Raw genomic sequence first — 21,585 nt, 5'->3', positions numbered from 1 at the left:
GTTTGTTCACACAGAAATATAAACATTTCTTGTTGCTAACTCCTTCCAAGTTTGTTTGTTTCTTTTTCACTATGTGGAGTTTTACAGACATCATTCTCTTAAAGTCTTTACGCAGTGAGGATTATTCCCCTCGGCAGAGTCTGCAGAGCATAAAAAGTCAGCCAGAGACACCAGAGACACAGCCCTCTAACCTCATGTAAGGCCTCATGTAACCTCATGTAAGGCAGATAGCAGAAGCGGTCTAGCATCTGCCTTGCATAGGCATGATACAGCCCATATAAAATCAAAAATGGCACCTAAACATCAATGATTAAATGTAAACATGATTTGAACCTGATGTTGTCAGTTAAAGCATCAGACCTTTTATTGTCTGTACTGAACTACAGAGGAGAACAGCTTGGCAAGCCACAAGACTACTCTTGTCTCATAATTACCTGATTGTAAATCTAACCGTAACGGAAACTGGGAGAGGGGTGATGGGAAAATAAGCTGCAGAGCAGCCATAAAATGTTGGACCCTCCCCCTGATATCCAAAGCATTGAATCCAAAATAGCAAATCAGCTCTGATTCAAATAAAGCTCCAGTATCCTCAGATAGCCCAACAAGACTATAATACATCCTGGATCAGAGCTAGACAACCCCAAGACAGTAAATGACTTCACTTGGACATTTGACATTCTTGCCGTCAAACAGCTGCAAAAACCCACTGCCAATAGACCAGCATATAAACATCAAGACCACACCTGTTTTGGGGGGATAGAAAACACTACACATTCCCACTCCAACCTTGTCACATATCAACATTTGGTAATGGGCTTTTCACATCAAGATATGACATGCAAGGTACCCTCAGTGCATTGATTGTTGATGTTTTGAGGCGCCTTGTCAGCTTCAGCCTGTTACATGCATTGTCTGTCCTCAAAATACACTTCTGTTTTCACAGGAAATGTACAGACTGCATACAGTCTCTTTCAATGTAACAAAGTGTTTACATTTTGCCTACACATGCACATGATTAAGTTTAGTCAACAAAAGCACGTGGTTGGGTCTAGGAAAAGTGAACAGAGTTTGGTTTAAAATTACACAGGAAGAGAACATCGGCCTCCTGGGTGAAAGTCAGTGGTTGTTCAGCCTGTCCAGCACAACTCCCACCCACCCTACTCGGACTTTTCATTGTTGTCCCTCTGCTTTTCCCCCTGACATTGCCATTAAATAATAACTGTGACTGGCTGCGTATCATGCAGACGTGAAAGAACGGCATTTCCTTGGTGTCTAACACTGGAAGTCACTGACCAAGCGCCGGATTTTGACAACTTCGGTGTGTATTGGAAAACCAAAGATCTTACAGATGTCAATGCCTTTTGATGTGTTTGGATTATCATTTTGACATGTCTGTATGCATTCATTTCACTTTGAATACATATTTGTTTTATGGACACGTCTAATAATTATTTTGTGACGTTGCCTGAACCCGAGTCTTTGCGATCCCTTATCTAGTTAAGGTTGATGGCCGTCATGACCCATCAGTCTGCCCCTGTTCAAGTGAATCAATGAGTGTGTTTACAAGGTCTTTAGTATCCCGGTTTTGATTGGGTTTTTTAAGTATCCCGTTTTTGTGTTTGTGCATGTAAACATCATATCCCGAATTCAGAAACCGGGTTATGCCCTTTTCCCGGTTTCAAGAAACCCAGTTTTGCCACCTGGAGTACTCCGATAGAAGCCGGGATACTGGAGCATGTATACTCCTTATTCTGGTCTGTGACGGCTCTCCCGCCGTGTGCGAAGGCGCCAGAGTGACGCACCAGATATACAAGCAACATGGCGGCAACAAGCGCTTCCCATTTTTGGAGCGACGAAGAGACTGAATTTTGCCTGAAAATGATGAAAGAACTCAACATAACTACGTGTTTAGACGGAGGAAGACACAGAAATGCCGACCTATTCAAGTCTGTTGCGGACAAGCTACGTGACACTGGTTTTCCACCTCGCACCATTGAACAAGTTAGGTCGCGGTGGAAAATATTAATATTTATAATAATAATAATAATAATAAATAATGGAATATAATTAATAAATATATCACATTTCCCGCTCAATCTGTTGTAAACAAAAGACGTAAAAGACAACACACGCCTGTGCAAATAGGATATAGTGATCAGAAAACGGGTTACTGGTATTTATCATGTATACAGGGATATGAATAACCAGGTTTCTCTGTGTTCCATGTAACCATCATATCCCGGATATGCTCAAAGCCGAGATAAGCCTCAAAACCGGGATACTAAAGACCTTGTAAACCCAGTCAATGACTCAACAAACTGGTCAATGTGTATTATGTGATACCAGTGACATTACAACAGTCACACAGCACAGCACTAGATTTTAAATTAATAATACAAGGACCGTATTTTGTGTAACCAGGCCTGGAAAACAGTTTTCCTACTTTCAGAACCTTTCCAGGAGTTCCTTGACTGTGGGAACTAGTTCTTTTATACAAAACTAAACAAGAAAAAACATACAAAGCACAAACAATGATACAATGTCTGTCTGAACAAGGCCTAAAACATTTTGTTTAAAATGAACAAAGAATGACTGGAAACTCACTTTCTGGTGTAAAACCACCAGTTCTTTATTTTTCTGACGAGGGCAGTCTCTCTGTCTTACAGGACACTGCAGGAGTCAGGAATGTGAGCAAGGTGTCAGGACCTCAGTGGGTTAGACATGTTTCTGTTTCTCTCCTCACCCACCCACCCTCCTCTTCACCCCTCAGCAGAGGAACTGGGGGTTTTAGAAGGAAAAAGAAAGCAAAACAAATGTGGGGCCTCATCATTGTGTCTGTTTGTGTGTGGAGCTGAGTGTGAAGGGATGTTTCAAGTCCTGTTGCAGGAAGAACCGACTTCCAAACAATCATCAGTGATGTGACAGTGTGTGTTTGTTGCTGGTGTGTGTGTGTGTGTAGTTAAGCAGCTGGAAAGTGCTGTGGCATGCAGAGCATCCTGAGTGACAGGTTGTCATGGCAACACAACAAGACATGAAACCATCCAGGTTGTGTTTTTCAACGAGTAAATGATAAACCAGTCGGCCACCCTCTTTCTTCCTCTATTAGCTCTGTGATTCATGCTGATTGTGTGCAATCACTACAGAGGACGTCAATACTCCACTTTATGTTGATAACCCCAGAAATTAAAGGCCAGTGTGTTTGCGTGTGTGTTTACCACCTGCTGCACTCTCTGATAGCATCAAACAGGCTCGACTCTGGAGTGCCAACGTAAACACTCACACACTCAGATAAGCGAGCGGAAATGGGCCTTTTTACATCTGTGGTGCAGCAGAATGGCCGTCTATCAGCAGCCCGAGTCAGGAGCTGCTGAGGGGAGATCGGAGCAGTGACACAGCCGAGCAGGACACTCTGCAGGGTTAACAATAGTTTTACTGCCCCCATCCCTCCCTCGCACTGCTTACCCAATGACCCCGTGTGTCATAACATCCCTTACTGTAAACCCTGCTGGAATCTGGACACTAGAGCGTGGGAGGGAAAACACACCCCCAGTGCCTAAGTGTGTGTGTGTAACTTTGTAGACTTGCGTGCATGTTTGTATATCTCTGTTTGTATCCATGTTAAGTGGGTGCATTTTTTTGTGTGAGTGACGTCAAACACGAGGTAAACTTGCAGCTCAGCATCAAACATTTGGTACAAACTGAAGACTTTCTCGCCATGAAAATAAAGAAGCCCTGGTCCCCTGGATCAGTGGCTCCTAAACTGATGGCCAAGACCCCTTAAATGTGTCTGAAGATAAATCAGATGGGTCATGAGGTTATTAACAATAAGAAAGAAGAAGAAAGGAGTTTTTGGTAGACAACCATTATAGAGGGTTAATACGATGTAATTAATAGCTTTATCAGTGGTTAATAAATGATTTGGTAATGTTTTAATGGCTCTGCACACAAACTTCCATTCAAATTTACAAAAGCATAAACAACCAGAGACCATTTTGCAGTGGGATCACTCCAGCTGTGATACAGTGATCTATGACTTAAAACAAATTCAATCAGCAAGCGGAGCTGTCTGTCAAATGTAAGGCGGCAGATACTCCTAAAGTTGTTAAACATCACAGTCTCATATGATGAAACTGCAAAATCATCTGGTGTTCCTGCTGGTAACATTCTGCAGTTAGTCTGTTGATTGTTACTGGATGAATCTTCAGTTTTACAAGTATGAAAACTGCAAGGAGAGGAAGCGGGAGTGAGACAGCGCCTGGATGTGGCAATATATGTGATGAGTTTATCATAGTTTATAAACTACGAACACAGTTGATCACTGACAATACAGACATTTCATACACCAGAAATATGTGACACAGACTTACCAATGCCATTCAACCTGGGATGGACCCGTTCATATGAGTCAGCATCTTGTTTGTCACTGTTAGAAAAACTAAGCTAATTCATGCAATATAAAATATCATTCGCTTATGCTAATATCATTTGCATGTTATATTCCTGAGGAAAACCTGTCTAGCAAAAGACAGTTGTTTTGTCTGAACCAGGTGAGTTACAATGGGCCTGAATTTTGCACCTTTGTTTAATGTTGCTGCAATTATATGTGTTTAGGTGTGTTAGTTGACGTAATCAAAGGTGACTGTACTCAGTACACTTAATTTTAAGATGATATTAAAAAGTTTTCTTTTACACTATTTTATTAAACATTGGATGCTTAAAGACATTTGAACAAAGTTTTGTAATGGACTTGTGGAGTATTCTAAATTTTGACACTAAGATTTAAATTTTTACAGCAAATGATTTTCAGTTCCAAATATAGGTTATCAGTCTCTTTGATCACTAATAATTGACATTGCAATCAGACCTGAAAAAAACATACCTGACGATCTCTACTTCTCTACTTACAGCCCCCTTGCTTGCACTGCATCCAAGCTCGGCCTTCATTTTGATCTAAAGTACACACCTGTAAAGTTTTGTGACTGCATTTTACACGGTTGCAACAACTGCATTGGCAGACTCTGTCCAGAGACAGACAAACAGACATACCTGGCAAAATACTCAAAACAGCTTCTGTGGTAGCAGCTGCACTAATTGGTGTCACCAGGACCACATTTTGCCATGATGACACACACACACACACACACACACACACACACACACACATAGACTCAATGTGGAAACAATAGCAGCTGTCGTGACAGGCAGAGGGCAGACAAATGCACCAAAGTGTTGATAAAGAGGGATAACTTCTGTATGAGTCTATACATTTTTTTATAGGAAAACATTCCATAATATTCTATTAACATTTAACTTTGAAATCTTGGTCTGTTTGTCAAATCATGGAGATTTTTCGTGTTGCAAGTCCAAGAGTCTCAGGGCCAGTATTCTGGATCATCCAACACCAGCAGCGAGTTCAGGCGCACAGACTATTTGCTCTACTTTTCATTTCCCAAGGCCATACTGTCAGTCACAGATTACAGTTTTGGGTTAAAGCACATGATTCATTCTGAAGGACTGCATATTAGGTTTGATCAAGCCCATATGCAGGGATTAAGTGCTCATATGCTTTTAATGTACAGCTCTAAAAATGTTCTTCCAGGAAATTCTGGATCAAAACAGAGTTTCTGCGAAAGCAAAAAACAGAATGTCTCCAAGAGGTCTCCATCAAAAGCAAAAACACAAACTGCTCTTTTCTGATTAGTCAAGAAAAAACATCCTCTCACAAGATTGTTTTTCATCAAGGATTTCCCCAGCGCAGGAGTGTTATTCTCTGTCTTGTACGCTGTGTTTTCCCTGTTAGCACATCAGCACAGATACACACATGGTCAATGAACTCCATGTTGTGTAAGAACAGCAGTGACCCTTACTAACCTCTGGCTTCAGCTCCTGCATGTTTGGTCTCTTCTGAACGTCCACGCAGATGGAATGTGACGTACTGAGAGAAAACACCTCAAAACACGCAGAAAATGTTAAATAACCCCTGATCAAGGTGACCTGAGGTAAACTGATAAACCCTGTGAAAAACAGATCTGATCTGAAGAACAATACTTTGACAGATGTGGGACATCCCATTGTTACAATTACATAAAGACATATTTTTCCCTGTTAGTCCTGCTGGCATCTCATAACACAGATAGATATAGATACATATCTGCCACCATTCATATACAATAGAATATACTCAAAGTATTTAAACATTTTAAAAAACAAATGTTCACCTCCTTCTCTTACAGATGCACTTTATAAACTGCAGTCTGTCTTTAATATTTTGCAATCTCAGCTCAAGCTTTATTGAATGCAGACAAAACAAAGGCCATGTGATTCTCTCTAATGCAAGACATCTCTCCTCTAATGTCCCCCCTCCAGACACATGTTAAAGTATGTAAAAATACTCTGATGCTATGATTAACATTTTTGTTTAACATGGTTTTCCTCAAATAAAAAGTAATAATAATTTAAAAAAAAAAATCTACCCACCATTGCTGCTTGCAGTAGGTTTTGCTTTCGCTTTCCACTATATCCACTGTAGACACAGCACTACTTGGGTATAAACCCATGACAGTTGACCGGTGAAAGAGCAGTGCACATCAAAATGGCTAACTTTAGAGTTTTTGGAAACATTGGTGAAATTCAGCCATATATGTTGAGTCAGACCCAGACTCAGATAAGGAGTCTGCTGCGCATCAAAATTAAAGCTGTAGTGCGTAACTTCTACGTGTCCGTAAATGTCCGTTTCACCCAAGCCACTACTAGAGGAGATGACACAATGCTGATTAAGCCGATCGGCTCCTCTAACATCTCGCGGTATTTTTCAATATATATCATTTTTAGTATGCGTGTCAACCGGCGACATTCCCGCACTGGCGCACAGGAAATGCTTCCTCACAACAAGAAGGGAGGGGGAGGACGAGTCTCATAGCAAGAGGTAGAGCGCAGGTTGAAAGAGAAAGCAACAAAGAAGTGGCTGAGACACGGTTCAGAAGTGGATCCTACCACAAAGATAAAGCCTGGACGTTCGGCTGAAGGTCTATTAGCAAAGAAGGAAAGTGACCAACGGAGAAGGCAAACTAGGATTTGTATTGGCGTCGCTTTTCCTCGGTGGAGAGCCCTGAAGGAAGAAATTGGGCTGAGGGCAGTGTAGAAAAATAATTCAAATGGTCGGGAGCTGGGCCAGTTAGCTCGCGACCTCGCTCTTCTCCTCTCAAACGGACTTTCTTTGTCTTCCATTAGATATCAAAAACTCAAATACTCAGAGGTAAAAAAATCACTGGAGACACGTAGAATCAGATGCAACTGAGTTTAATGTGCCCAATGAGTCAAGCTCTGGAGCAAGACTGAAATTTCTTTGTTTGCGCTCGCTCTTTTATCGTAGAATTTCTGCTGTGTCTTAGTCCTTCCCCCTCTAGTGGCAGGCCTTTTTGCCCTTGTTCAGACAGTTCATGTCTGGACATGTCCGGACATGCCCAGACATGCCCCAATGGTGTATCACGGCCTACCACTACTGTCTACTATTACACTTCCAGGCAATACATGGTATGGTATGTGTGTGTTTTCAATATATGAATACATGGATACATAAAACATGGTTACATGAACTCCAACCTTAATCAACTTATGCAAAATGAAACATTTACCTGATTAGTGGTTAAATCTTACACTACAGCAGACATGGATGTTGCCTTGCTGCTGTTGGATAAGTAAGTGACTTGGTTTATAATTATATTATGAGTAGTATGTGTTGCTGTTACATGTACTGGACCTAGTACTTTATTGTTTTCTTGGAAATGGTGCTATGAACGTAATGTAATGTTAGCAGCCTGGTGTTCGGCACATTGTGTAGCATTGTGTACACGGTGTGAAGCGAGTGTTACTCTGTGTACATGGTGTGAAGCGAGTGTTACTTTGTGTACACGGTGTGTGGCTACTGGTGTTACTCTGTGTACGGTGTGTGGCGAGTGTTACTCTGTGTACAGTGTTACTCTGTGTACATGGAAGTGCCGGCTTATTTGTTGTAATAACGCTTTATCTGCTGGGAGGCGGCAGAAGTTACGCACTATAGCTTTAATGTCTAGCAGATGTATCAGAATGGTGAGTGTAGTTAGCATCTTTATTTGAATGGGGTTTTAGTAGATAGTGGAAGGAAGCTAAGGCTCTGCTTCACATCCCAAAAACTGCACACTCCATTTTTGCTGTCCAAACTTTCACTATGCTAATGTTAACTCTGCGCTCTGTACTGACAAGTCCGCTCTGCGCCAGAGGTTTCAGGTTTCTTTTGCTGGTGTTGTTTCAAAATCTTTCCCTCTGTCAGTATGTGTTTCCTGTGTTAGATAGCGATTGGCCTTCATATTCATGACATACCTAATCTAGCTCGGCATATGTTTGAATCTTAGATTTTAGGGGAGTGCCCAGACATTGCCCCCTTCAGGAGATGAATGTGAAAACACCTCTCTAGTGACAAAATCTACACAGATGCAAGTCAGTATAGTCAAGGTCAATCTTTTTAGGGGACATTAAAAGAAGAAAAACATTTTTGGGTGGAGGAGGACTATAAGCAAGATGTTGAACATAAGACACTGATACTGATGTATGTTTCTCTTCTGAAGCTAAGAAGCAAAAGGCTAGCCACTGTGATTTGTTGCACATGAATAAATCTGCAAAATTTATTCAGCAACAAACTTAATTCAGAGTTCTTCTTACAATTATCATCTCATATCACAAGATGCATATCTGTTGTCTTTTGTCTCTAAAGAACAGATACAACAGTCTGCAAAAAGAATTGAAAACAAATGTGGGGCAGGGGCATGAAGTGCTGGGTGTGGTGGAGGCAATGGCTCTTTCCCTGCTTCTTCACCCCATACTTCCAGTGCACTTGGTTGGACCACATCCATCTTTCAACTTGGCCTTCATTTTGATCTCAAATGCACACCTGTAAAGTTTTGTGACTGCATCTTGACATTGGCAAAACTGGCGTCAGGAGGGCCAGATTCTGCCATGATGGCAAACACACACAGACACACACACACACGCACGCACACACACACAAATGGACTGACAAGGTGAAAAGAATACCAGCTGTCTCGACATTGACGTTGCTAGTAAAGACCATATTTTTTTAGGGTAAAACTCTTTTTTATTAACTTCCATTCTTGGCTTTCTTGGCAGTCCTGATATTGCTGTCTGGTTTCATTATTGTTTAGTGTGCTGCCAGATTTTGTATTGTTTTGTATTAGTTTGTCTGCAACCTTTTATGATGCTGTCTTGGCCGGATGTCATTTGCAGAAGAGTTTTGATGTACAAATAATATTTCCGAAGGCATCGGAAATTCCCAATTTTAGAAGATAAAACTGAAACCATCTGCACAGCTAGACATCATTAGCAACATGTTCCCACTCCTAACTCGTCAGACATGGCAGCTTGGTCAGCAGCCCTACACCTCAAACTAGAACACTCTATGTACCCCGCTAATGTCAGCTTTGCACGTGTCAGTTTTGCACATCAGATTCAGCACCAGCATGCATACAGTGCCTTTTCAAAATGAATTTCTATGTTCACCCTCACAGGAAACAGCTAAATAAGAATAATGTCACCAATACGGTGTGAAACTGTTGCAGTTTGATAAGGTTTAGGCAACAAAACTACTTGTTGAGGTTTACGAAAAGATCATGGGTTGGGTTTTAACTATGTTTGCTACTTATACATAAGTTAAAATATCTCAAAGTTGACTTTTGGTTTCACAGAGGATATGAACAGCAGTCTCCTGTGTAAAAGTCCTGTGTTTCTTTAACTAACTCAGCCATTCCTCCCTATGCTGACTTTGTTGCTTTCTCATATTACATCATTTGATTTGCTCCTTTGCTCCCGCCATGTACAGCATCATAGTTTAAAGCGTAGGACCACCGACCAAGCTGCTGTATTTGATGAGTTGGAAGTGAGAACAGGCTGCCATTAGATGTGAGGAAAAATAAGTCTTTTTGTAATTTGCATGAACTGACTGAACTGCAGAAGACTTTTTTTTTTTACCTTTATGGGGGCTCAAAACATTCATCTGAAGCTCATTATGTGCTTGTTATGATCTGTGAAAAATGTTCTCTTCAGTACAAAAACACACTCCTCCTGCATACACTGTGCTGTAATTCCATGCTCCACAATTATCTGTCCCTCTTGGGGACAATGAAGTTGAAAGTGAAGTGAAGCGGAGCCAAAGAGAGTCAATCCAGTCAACATTACAAAGAGTGGCGACTGTAGCTCTTCCTCACTGTATATGATCTCTCAGTCTTTATTTACTGTGGAGAATCCTTTGATGTGTGGACAGACTGTTCTATTGTAAATGGGGAAAGGATCTTCAGACACAGATCTGATGGAAGGAAAGGGAGGGAGAGTAAAGTAACATTGAGTTTGGATGGAAAACTCCATTTTCTTGCATGGGGACATAATAATGTTAAATCCTACCAACACAGCTCCCCTGACCCATTCACGAGATTGTTTCCAGTTAACTTTGCCAAGTGCAATCCACTGGCTCGGACTTCCTCCTACTTCTCATTAGAGCCACAACGAGAGGGAAGCACTGCAGCTAAACACTCACACACACACATACACACTCAGAGAGAGAGAGAGAGAGAGAGGAGGAAACTAAACACAATGGATGCTGGCGCATGGGAGCCTAGATTTCCTGGGTTTCCCACACACAAGTGTACAATCACAAGCTCACAAACATATACACTTATTTGAAAACACACCAAAACAAACAGGCACACACACACACACATGTGAACCATCGCACAACATGCCAAGACGCTGGGGTCGAACGAATAAATCCATTTCCCCATTCACCATATTAAAGCAGTGAGAGCGTCCCGAGACTCCTCCACCATGAATGACCCCGGCTCTGTTTCAGTGTTTTTCTCCCAGACCTCGATCTATGATCTGCGTTGCCTGTTTAATAAGACATGGATTATCCGATTAAGGAAATCTTGTGAGAAGGAGGAGAGAAGAAAAAGAACAACTTTGCTGGGGATTAGCGTCATTGTGCCCACTCGCATCACATTCCTGGCTGCTGATTCTCAGCCCTGGGAGAGGACACTGGTTAACTAGACCACGCCACTGACGTGTCCTGGGACCGGAGACAACACTAGCTCACTCACAGAGACCAGAGTTCCCATCGGCACCAGTACAACAGCTTTAAATATTCATGTCTCTTCTGCATGATCTCTACACAATCATATACAAGTTTTGCGATTTAAATTAAATCCTGAAATAGGCTATTACACATTTTTGGCCAAGTTGCCCAACAAATCCTTGCTTTTCCTTAATAACCCATAAACCTGTCCTATCAGGGGCTTTTACTCAATTATAAATCTTATGATGCCAACCTTGTAACACCTGATCATTTAGACTTTATAAAAACAAATGTTCTAATGCTTTATAGATCACTGACATCAGTAACATCCCTTTAATGGACCATTCAATCATTCAGACCAAAGACCATTCAACTAATTACCAAATACAAATGAATTTAACTGCTGACCTGATGGCTTATGAAGTGAGAAACCTCTGAGCCTTTATTTGTGCATTATTTACACTCATGTTAACTTGCTAGCAGTTCTCTTCTTCACTGTCTTTGTTTACTTATTGCTACAGCAACAGGTCACTTAAAAAGCAACCAGATTTGGTGGCTAAAAAGTAGCTTGAAACACAGTGATGACTCGCTAAAACACAACTGTTTTTTGTTGTTTGTTGGTCTTGACAGTGGTCTGCAGCTTAGCAGGCGTCTTGCCGACATGACACTCCATCCACCACCCCCTCTACCTTCCAGATGACAAAGTCAGCTAACACATTACATCACTTTAAAAACATTGATATGATACCCATGTTATGTACTAATGTAACGTCTACATGGTTTGCAGAATTGTTTAACATTTTCTTCTGGTGACTGGGCTGGAAACCAATGGTAAGATGTGAATTGTGTATGTGCATCTTTGTGCGTGTGCATGATACAAAACTGGGACTCACTTATAAAAAGCACTGGTCTGTAATGCTGCTAGTGGTCACAAACTCCATGAAGTACCTTTAAAATTAATTTGGTACGAAAACATGAACATTTTTAATTTAAAATAACTATATTTTCTACGATGTGTGGATAGCACTGTAATGATTGTGCTCCTAAGTCTCAGGCAAAGTCAAATCTTCAGGACAACAAATCTCATACAAGTCAAGTCTCACAGCAGTCTGACTGAAGTCCAAGTCCCACGTCTGCAGCTCTAATAACTGCTGACCTAAAGACTTACTATTGCATAGTTTCCCAAAGTGCAGCCCTAATAAAAAACATTTTATGTGGGCCCCTGAATGTAACATGAAATTCATGCATTTCCCCATTCCCCCTAACAAATGTCTGTTAGGGTAGGAATAACAACTTGTAGGACTGGTCTGTCACAGAAATTACGTTCTGTCATCACTGCTAGTGCTGTTAGTTAAAGTTAGTGATTCGATTCCACTCTGCAGTTTAATGTAGAGGTGAGATGGAAAATATATTTTGTTTGATCTGTGCACTTTTTCGGCGTAGCCCTCTCCCAAGGCCCCTTCATTGCAATTGTCTACTTGTCCACCAGATGCCCTGACAATTTTCCACCTGTTTCAGTCACCTGACACACACATCCAGCCACTCCCTGCCCTGGAATAACCCTCCTTTCCTGCCATTCCCATCAACTGATCTCTCACTTGCACACCTGTCCTTATTTTATTAGTCTGTGAGTACATATACCAGCCCATTTCCTCCAGTGAGACTGTCATTGTTGTTTCAGACCTTTGCTTTCAAGCCACCAACCAACCTGCATCCTTAACCCTGGAACCTGCACTGGTAGACTCGGGGCAGTAGGGGTAGGGTTATGTTAAGGCGGGGGGGGGTGCCCTCTTGGTAGATAAAACATGATAAAGTGCCCTCCAGGATGCCTTTAAATTGAGAAAACATGCTGCAGTGCCATGTAGGCTGCCCCACATGCTAGAAAACTCTCTGCCCAGTGATGCCCCTTTTATTTTTTTCCACCCCTGCCTCTCAGACTGTCTGAGTGCGCCACTGGGAACAAGTTCCTGTACCTGAACCTGAACCTGACACCTTGACCTGGGAACCTGTACCTGCCTGCCTGTAAGCTTCCATATGTTCACTTCAACTCCCTGAACTGTTCCTGTGGTGTCTAATTGTTTGTGTTTATGTCCTCCTCTCCTTCTGTTGTCTCTGTTACCAGCTCTAACACTTGTTTAATAACCTCTTTAGTATTACACCTGACTGCGTTTAGTCAGGTGTAATACAAGTTGAACCTCTCCTGAGGAGTGACGGAGGTACATATGTATACGTTAACCTCAGATTGCCTCTGGGTGTCGGCCTGCGTAGTATTCACACAGGTGTGCATTCTTTCTGTAGGTGTGATTTCAAACAACTCTGTTTTTCTGAGCTCATCTGTCGTAGATACCCCTCTTTCGACGCCCACCAAAGGGCAAGGTTTAAATCATCATAACTAGAACCTGGAGAGTGTGTATGTATGTGCGTGTGCATGTGTGTGTGTGGGTGTGAGCAGCTTCTGAGACAACAAGACTGTTTTTCCCAGCGCTCTTGTCAAAGGTAAACATTCCAGTCTTGGGACGTTCGTTCACCGTTTGATCTCCATCATGTGACATCTGAAAGAGATGGAACACCCCCCCGCCCCCCCTTATCTTCACTCTCCCAAACACAAACCCTGCAGCAGCCACACAAGGGCTTTGTGGTTTTGCTGTCAGGGTCTTGGGGCTCGAATGGATCCTGCTGTGTACATGTGTTTTTGAAAAAGTGGGTCTGTCCCTGACCTGAGATAACTCTGTTCTGTTTGACCACTCTGCTGCACTGATCTGACAGCACAAAAAAAACCTGTCAGCTACCACATGTGGCTTTTCCAAGAGTACTTCATGTTTTAATCCCTCATGTCTGTCTGTCTTTACATCAACCTGCTAATTACACACACACAGACGATCCAGTGCTGTGCTTTACATAATCAGCCAGTCAGCCATATGAGGCCATATCATAAGATATCACAGACAGACCGGCTTTTCACAGGAGTGAAGGCCTTTAAAAACTCATTTTAGAGTTAAGGAGCGTGGTCTATAAAAAGTAGAGCTGAACATATGGGTGAAATGAGAATAAATGTCCTGCCATGCAGCGCCAAATCCGCATTTCAGCTCCCAGCGGTCACAGAGTCCACATTTCCTCACAAGGACACAGAGTGCATCCTCAAATCACAGTTCAGCTGAGGACAGACTGAGTCAAATACACTGCATGTTATACCACATATACATCAGGAAACCTGTCACTGATAGCTGTGAAATTAAACTTAACACTTCAGTGACAGTCCACGATTTAAGCAGATAAATTAGTGGTAGAACAAGTATTTTGGTTCTTTACTTAAAGGGGACAGTTCATGCCCAAATCAAAAATACACATTTTTTCTCTTACCTGTAGTGCTGTTTATCAGTCTAGAATGTTTAGGTGTTAGTTGCTGAGTGTTGGAGATATCGTTCGTAGAGATGTCTGCCTTCTCTCCAGTGTAATGGAACTAGATGGCACTCAGCTTGTGGTGCTCAAATCACCAAGAAATACATTTGAAAAACCACACAGTACTGTAATGTCTCTTTCCAGAAATCATGACACAGTTACTCAAGATAATCCACAGACCTTGTTGTGAGCAGTTTCATGTAGGAACTATTTCCTTTCTTTTAAACTACACCCACCAACTCTATCACTGTGCAGAGGGAGGCATGCCTCTACTCATGCACAAGAGGCTCGTGCTCATGACATCGGAAAATGTAAACATAAATAGCATCCTCCTCGGCTGAGCTGTAATGCTAACTAGCTCAGTGGTGCTAGGTGAGCTAGCTGTAGATGTACACTTCCTTCCTGCACAGTAATGCTGTTGTTGGGTGCAGTTCGGTAGAAAGAAAATAGTTCTTGCATGAAACTGCTCACAACAAGGCCTGTGGATTATCTTGAGTAACCAGGCCATGGTCTCTGGAGAGAGACATTGCTGTTGACTTTGTCTGTTTTTTTGGTGCTTTTTTTAGTGCCATCTAGTTCCATTATATTAGAGAGAAGGCCACTGTTATTTCCAACACTCAGCAGCTCACAGCAAAATAATCTAGACTGATAAATAGCACAACAGATAAGAGGAAAATATGTATTTTTGATTTTGTGAACTGGGTGAACTGTCCCTTTAAGAAAAGTAGCTGCATCACAATGTAAAAATACTCCTTTGAAGATAAAACTCATGCTTTCAAAGTTTTATACATAAAAGGATGCAGACTTGGATGCTACAGAGCACAGTGGTGTAAAGTAACAATGAAAATTTAAAGGTACTTGTACTTAAATTAAATATTCCCATTTTATGGTTACTTGCTTCTACTTGACAATATTTAGGAGGAAAAAAACATACTTTGTATTAATCTGACAGCGAGCTATTAGTTATTACACTGTATTTTTGCTACTTTTACTTATAAGTAAAAGATCTGGGATACTGTCAGAGTGTTAGTCATTAAATTAAATAGTATTTAATTGAAATACAAGTACCTCTTACTCCTCCTACTCCTCTTACGCCTGTTCAGTTATGCACTTTAGGACTTCCTGTTCAGTGAGAGTGAGAAAAAAACAAACACTGGGACATCCTGTAGGGACATGCTGTCTTGACTGCATATGTGCATCCATCACATGAATTATTTATAGACTGGACTAAATAAAACCCTTCAACTCAACTGTCATTACAGACATTACAAACTTGTGCCGTGCAGAAAAACTTTGTTCACACCCAAACAGCTTCATTCTACATTTCAGTGGAGAATACACCAGATTAAGTTTTGGGGAAATGTGAGTAAAATTATGCACAAAATAAAAATGTAAAAATGTAAGGACCTTTTACCTTACTTAAGCATTTCTACTTTACTTTTACTTGATAACAGTCATTTGCTAAAAAATAAAAAGAAAGTACTCATTATGCAGACTAGCCCCTTACAGAGTTCAATGGTAGAAAGTTACCACAGTATGATACGATAAAAAATTTGGAGACAGATATATATTTCTAGTAAAATTCATGATTCAAAATGGAATTAAAGCCAAAGAAAATCTATATAAAATATCAATATAATAATAAATATCTAAATATTTATAAAATATTGCAAAAGCTCACCATCTTAGATAACAAAGTAAAAGAGAAACAGAATTAGAAATGAACATATCAGCAGAAGACTGGAAAGACTCCATAAGTGGAAACTTTCAGACTTCAGAATCAAAATACTGGAGGGAATTAGCTTGGAAAGTGAGCACAAGATATTTCATTACACCCTATAAGAGAAGTGTTCCCTCTGAACAGGGATTAGCTGCTGGAGAGGATGAGGGGAACGAGTACACACACTTTCTTTACATGTCCAATATCGATACCTTTTTGGGAGGAGGTTGAAAAAAACCTAAAGTGCATGAAAGAACCTCTGAAACTGTAATAACACCCATTTTGGGTATTAATTTATGAGGACAGATCAAATCAGGTGACATGCATTTCTTTAATGTATTGTGTGTGATGGGTGACAAGGACATGGAAACAGTTAAATCCATCAAAACTAAATCAAGGCTATTAAGGATAGAACAAATGTTGGACATGGAAGAATTAACCTTAACAATCTGAGATCACATTAAAACATTGAATGAGAAATACCCCAAAGATAGACTCCATAAAATAACATATTTATGCAACGTAGCCCAAGACCTGCAAAAATGAGCACGCCTTCCACATCCTAAAGCCCTCTTTTGCTGTTGTCTTTGGGGTGGAGGTTATTTTAATCACCTTATAAGACACATCAAGTCAATAGTAATGTATCATATTTTATTAAGCGATCAGGTCTTTTAAATGAAAATCAGAATCTACAAAGTAACTAAGATGAATGTGAAGGGTTCGGCCTCTCTTTCCCTCTGAGTTATAGTGGAATAGAAGAAGGCCTCGAAAATGGTCGAAAATGAGAATTCTCAAGTTAAGCAAGTGCCTATAGCCTACTCAAATAAATATACTTATTTACTCTATACCACTTTTAGTAACTGCACAACCTGCACTATTGTTGTGTAACTAGACTGCATACACCTTAACACACATATGGAGATGCCAGCATGCCTTAAGGGGCATAGGGGGAATGCTCTCACGCCACATCAGATTACACTATAAGCTTTATTTAGCTCGGGGCTTTGAGGAATACAAATCTGAGCATCACGTGAGAGTGACTGTTAACACTAGTTGACAGATGATGCAATACTATAACGATATTGCATGGAGCCGATCACACTGCGGCCCATTGCATCAGAAATAGTCGAGGTCATTGTTTAAAATGCAAGTGGAGATAAGTGGAGGGATGGAAATGAGAAAAGTGGAATGCACTGAGATAAGAGTTCACAGAGTCTTTTTTGAGTCCTTTTGCAAATGAAGGGAACATTGTCACATACCCGCCTGGGGTCAGCAGTGACAGGACGCCAAATGCTTTGCAGCAAGCCGCGAAAACGTGCATGTTGCATGTTGTCCTGCGTGGGACCATCAAAGCCCCCGGAGAGTGGCGAGGCAGAGGGACGTGTCTGTGCTCATGTCAGCTCAGCCCCCATTCAAAGCTGTGTTCTATAATTAACCCAGGAAACGGGTAATTACAACGGGACATCTCCTGGACTGAGCCCAAAGCCGGCTTCAGTGTGCGCGCGCGAGGGACACAGAGGGATCACATCCCACAGAGAGAGCCCCGAGCCCTTCACTCGGTGGCGTAAACGGTGAACCTCATTTGCGCAGCTATTTCTGAAAGTTTGTTTTTATGATCCCTCTGCAAAGTACGGATGCTTCCTCAAGTCAAACTGGGGGCCGCTGGTTCGCTCTCAGCGGGCCCACGCTCTCTGCACGCGGCGTGGGCGTGCGTAATTTGCGCTCATTATTAGTTTTCCAAAAAGTTGTGTAAGGAGTCCGGGAAGGACAATGAATGGAGAAAACCGTCATGAATAGACAACGTTGTTCCTAAAGAGGGAAGCTCATTTGTGTCAGCACAGAAAACAATGAAGGAGCCGGTTCACCTCTGAAATCGATTAAATCAGCTCCAGTGATGCTGTGTGGACTTATTCTCATCTCAACTCATGGAGGCAAGCAGAGAGAGAGTCGCTGCCTCTGCTGTTACTGTAGCTGGCAGTGTGGGGCAAAGTAGTTTAGTGTAGCACCCGGGTGAGAAGAGGGGGGTCCTTGTTTGCAACATCAAACACTAGTGTCGTCACTCATCGGCGATACGTGCAGGGACCGCCTATTCCAAAATAAATATTGACGTGCTTGTTGTATTGAAATGAGCTGCCTGACCGGACATACGCGAGCCAATCAGAGCCTATCGTATCATCACACCTTCTTTTCAGAAATCATTCATAACGCCGATGCGTCAAACACTCACAGAGCACCCGGCTATAAATACGGCTGCGCGCAGCGCACAGTTAGACATTTTCCCAAAATCAAACGAAAGACACAACTGAGCAAGAACCGTGGGAATCTGGCTTCTGCCTTTGATAATCCTCTCTACCTTGCTCTACATTTTATAGCCTGTATTTAGTATCCAGCTCACTATGCTGGCCATGGGTGGATTATATTTGAAGCACGTCGTGGTCGCAGCGGTGTGCTCCGTGCTGGCCACAGGGACGCTGGGGTCTCCGGTGGTGGGACCAGAGCCGATCCGATGCGCCCAGTGTTCTCCGGAGAAGCTGAGCCAGTGTCCAGCGGTGGCGCCCGGATGCGCCGAGGTGTTGCGGGAACCCGGCTGTGGATGCTGCCTCGCCTGCGCCCTGAAGGCTGATGAGCTGTGCGGGATCTACACGGCGCCGTGTGGCTCCGGACTGAGGTGCACTCCGAGACCCGGCGACCCCCGACCGCTGCACTCCCTCACCCGGGGACAAGCCCTGTGCACGGCGAGCACTGCGCCCGAGCCGACCCCCGAGCCCCAGACACAAGGTAGGCCCATCACCTCCACATTTATACATGTGCTCCACCACATCCAGCAAATCCTCATTCTTAAAATCCTCCAAACACATGACAGATCTAAAGACAGTTACATTCAGTCAGTCCCGCTTCACGTTCATTCATTTTCTTTCTCCAGATCAGGGAGAGCCAGAGGCTGAGATGGAGAACACAGCCATCGTCTCGGACCCCGGCTCCAGCCACTACCTCGCCGGCCACAGTAAGCCCTACGACCCGACACGGGCTGCAGCCGACGCTCAGGAGAGCATGAAAGCCAAACTCGTCGCCATCCGCAAGAAACTGACGGAACAGGTGAGACCCAAATGCTGTACTGGCATCAATGTGGGAATTCTGTGAAATCCCCCGTGTGATATGTTAGTAAAAGTTTTTGGGGAGGTTTAGGGGGAGAGGACACGTGCACCACAAGGGGGAGCTCGTGTGCTGTTTGAGAAGAGGATGTAGAGAGAGAGAGAGAGAGAGAGAGAGAGAGAGAGAGAGAGAATGGGGATGCTTGTTATTACAAGTTTTGATGTCAGCCCACGTGCTTGCTGATAAAAAGCAATGTTGATTATTATTTCTGTGTGTTGGCACCGTGCAAGCACAGAGCTCAGTTAACCCTTCTCTCACCTGTTTCCTCTCCACAGGGGCCCTGTCACGTGGAGCTGCAGAGGGCCTTGGACAAGATTGCCAAATCCCAGCAGAAATTAGGAGACAAATTAACCAGATTCTACCTCCCCAACTGTGACAAACACGGGCTTTATAAACCCAAACAGGTTGGTATCTTCAGCAAAATGTGTCCTGAGTGTGTGTAGGATTCATGAAAGACTCTCACCAAGTTGTGTGTATGTGTGAGCCAAGATGAGGTCAAATGTATGTTGCAGGCAGGGATTTGTTCTGCAGTGTTTCATTGGTGTGTGATGTCACACAGTCAGTGCTGCATGACCGTACATGTGTGCATGACATATGGAATGAAAATAAAAGCAGTTTCATAATAATAAAAAAAACTTTATCTGTTCTCCCTGCAGTGTGAATCTTCTCTAGACGGACAGAGGGGTCGATGCTGGTGTGTGAGCTTCTGGAACGGCAAGAAGATTTTAGGTTCGACCGACTTGCCTGCAGATGCCGAGTGCCCTTAAAGAGATCAACCACTGATGCAGTTCTCACAAAAAGAAGAAGCAAGCCACTGATTTTTTTTCCTTTTTGATAGCTGTTTATTTATTGATCTTGTCCATGGTGGTGTTTTATTCAGGTACACTGTCATTGCAGGGCCTCTGGGGCCCAACCACCCCACACCCCTCCCTCCTCTTCAAAACACCCGTCCCAAAGAGAAAAATATCTATTTTTGTTTTTCTGAAACAATTTTAATATTGATGCATTTACTTCTACTCTTCAGCCTTATTTATTTCAAGTTTATTTCATTTTATGTTATTTGTAATTATTTTTTAAGTATTTATATAATTTTTTGCCTTATTGTTATTATATTATTATTTTTTATGGATGTATAAAGTGTACATATGTATCTTGGCCCTGAGTAACTCCACTGCTGAGTTGAGCTCGCTCTACCCTTAAAGGAGTTGTCTGGAGGTTTGGTTTGTGACAAACCAAGCAAGAACAAAAGCACTGAGTGACCAAATGTCATTTAGAAGTATTTCTAAATGTTGTTTTTATGATTCCTTTTTTATATTGTTGCCATTCTTATGTCTTTTTTTGGTTACTGTCCTTTTTTTCCTGATGTGACACATGATCAGCTTTTGTCAGTGAATGCAAAACTCTCAGTCGGGAATCCTTACACAGTACTCAGAAAACATTTCCCATGGTTCCATGGGGTTACAGATAACAGGCGCCTCTCAGACGGGTATTTCTACATTTACCTACCTCCAATATTTATGTGTCTACTGTCACATGTGTTGATGTATCTGTCAAAAAAAAGACTTGCTATTTTACTTTACATGTTGCTGTTCTCTCTGACCAAGAACACATGACCACAAAGAGCGAGTCCCACCGTGAACCATGACGTGCAACGCCTCTGCTCTATCTACGTGCTGCTGTTGGAGGGAGAATTATTGTTTATGTGAGTCTATTCCAAAGTGACCAACTGCTCACATGTGTGTATGTATACTTTTGTAATTGAGATGTAATGTAAGAAGAAAAAAAGGTGATATATTTAATAAAAACATTAATCTCAGCTATGTGGTCCTGGCCTCCCTTTCACCTCAAGCAGGTTTACTTTGTGCACAAACATCCATAGGTGGCAAAACACAAGAATCATAACAGCTTCATCTGGACGTGATTATGAAAGCCTGTGTGTAGATGCAACTCCTGCACCGCGTCTTTCTATATTGGGTGTGTTTGTGTGCAGTGTTATCACGGTGATCTAAAGTGGAGGTCCTTGTCTAACTTTAGGCGGCTCGTGGGGACATGCAGCTTCGCGCTGCCTTTTGACCCGCTCTCTGTTTGCCTTGGTCGGGCACAGGAATTCGCCTCAACCTCTCGTGCCCACTGCCAGCCTGCCTGGCACCACCAGATTTATTTTTATTCTTTACAAATTGAACCTTTGCTTTATCCT

At 42.2% G+C, this 21,585-nt stretch overlaps 1 protein-coding gene across 1 annotated transcript; it reads left to right on the top strand.

The window, feature by feature from the left end:
- The first annotated feature begins 18,284 nt into the window (after nucleotides 1-18,284).
- Nucleotides 18,285-21,204, top strand: LOC125895339 (insulin-like growth factor-binding protein 1). The gene is made up of 4 exons (XM_049587091.1): nucleotides 18,285-19,013; nucleotides 19,159-19,331; nucleotides 19,664-19,792; nucleotides 20,045-21,204. The coding sequence occupies exons 1-4, from the start codon at nucleotides 18,632-18,634 to the stop codon at nucleotides 20,153-20,155; spliced, it is 795 nt and encodes a 264-aa protein (XP_049443048.1). The 5' UTR covers nucleotides 18,285-18,631; the 3' UTR covers nucleotides 20,156-21,204.
- The last annotated feature ends 381 nt before the right edge of the window (nucleotides 21,205-21,585 follow it).

This window comes from Epinephelus fuscoguttatus, linkage group LG10 (assembly GCF_011397635.1).
Source record: "Epinephelus fuscoguttatus linkage group LG10, E.fuscoguttatus.final_Chr_v1".
NCBI lineage: Eukaryota > Metazoa > Chordata > Actinopteri > Perciformes > Serranidae > Epinephelus > Epinephelus fuscoguttatus.
Note: the sequence above shows the minus strand (reverse complement) of the source record. Positions and strands in the feature narration are given on the sequence as shown.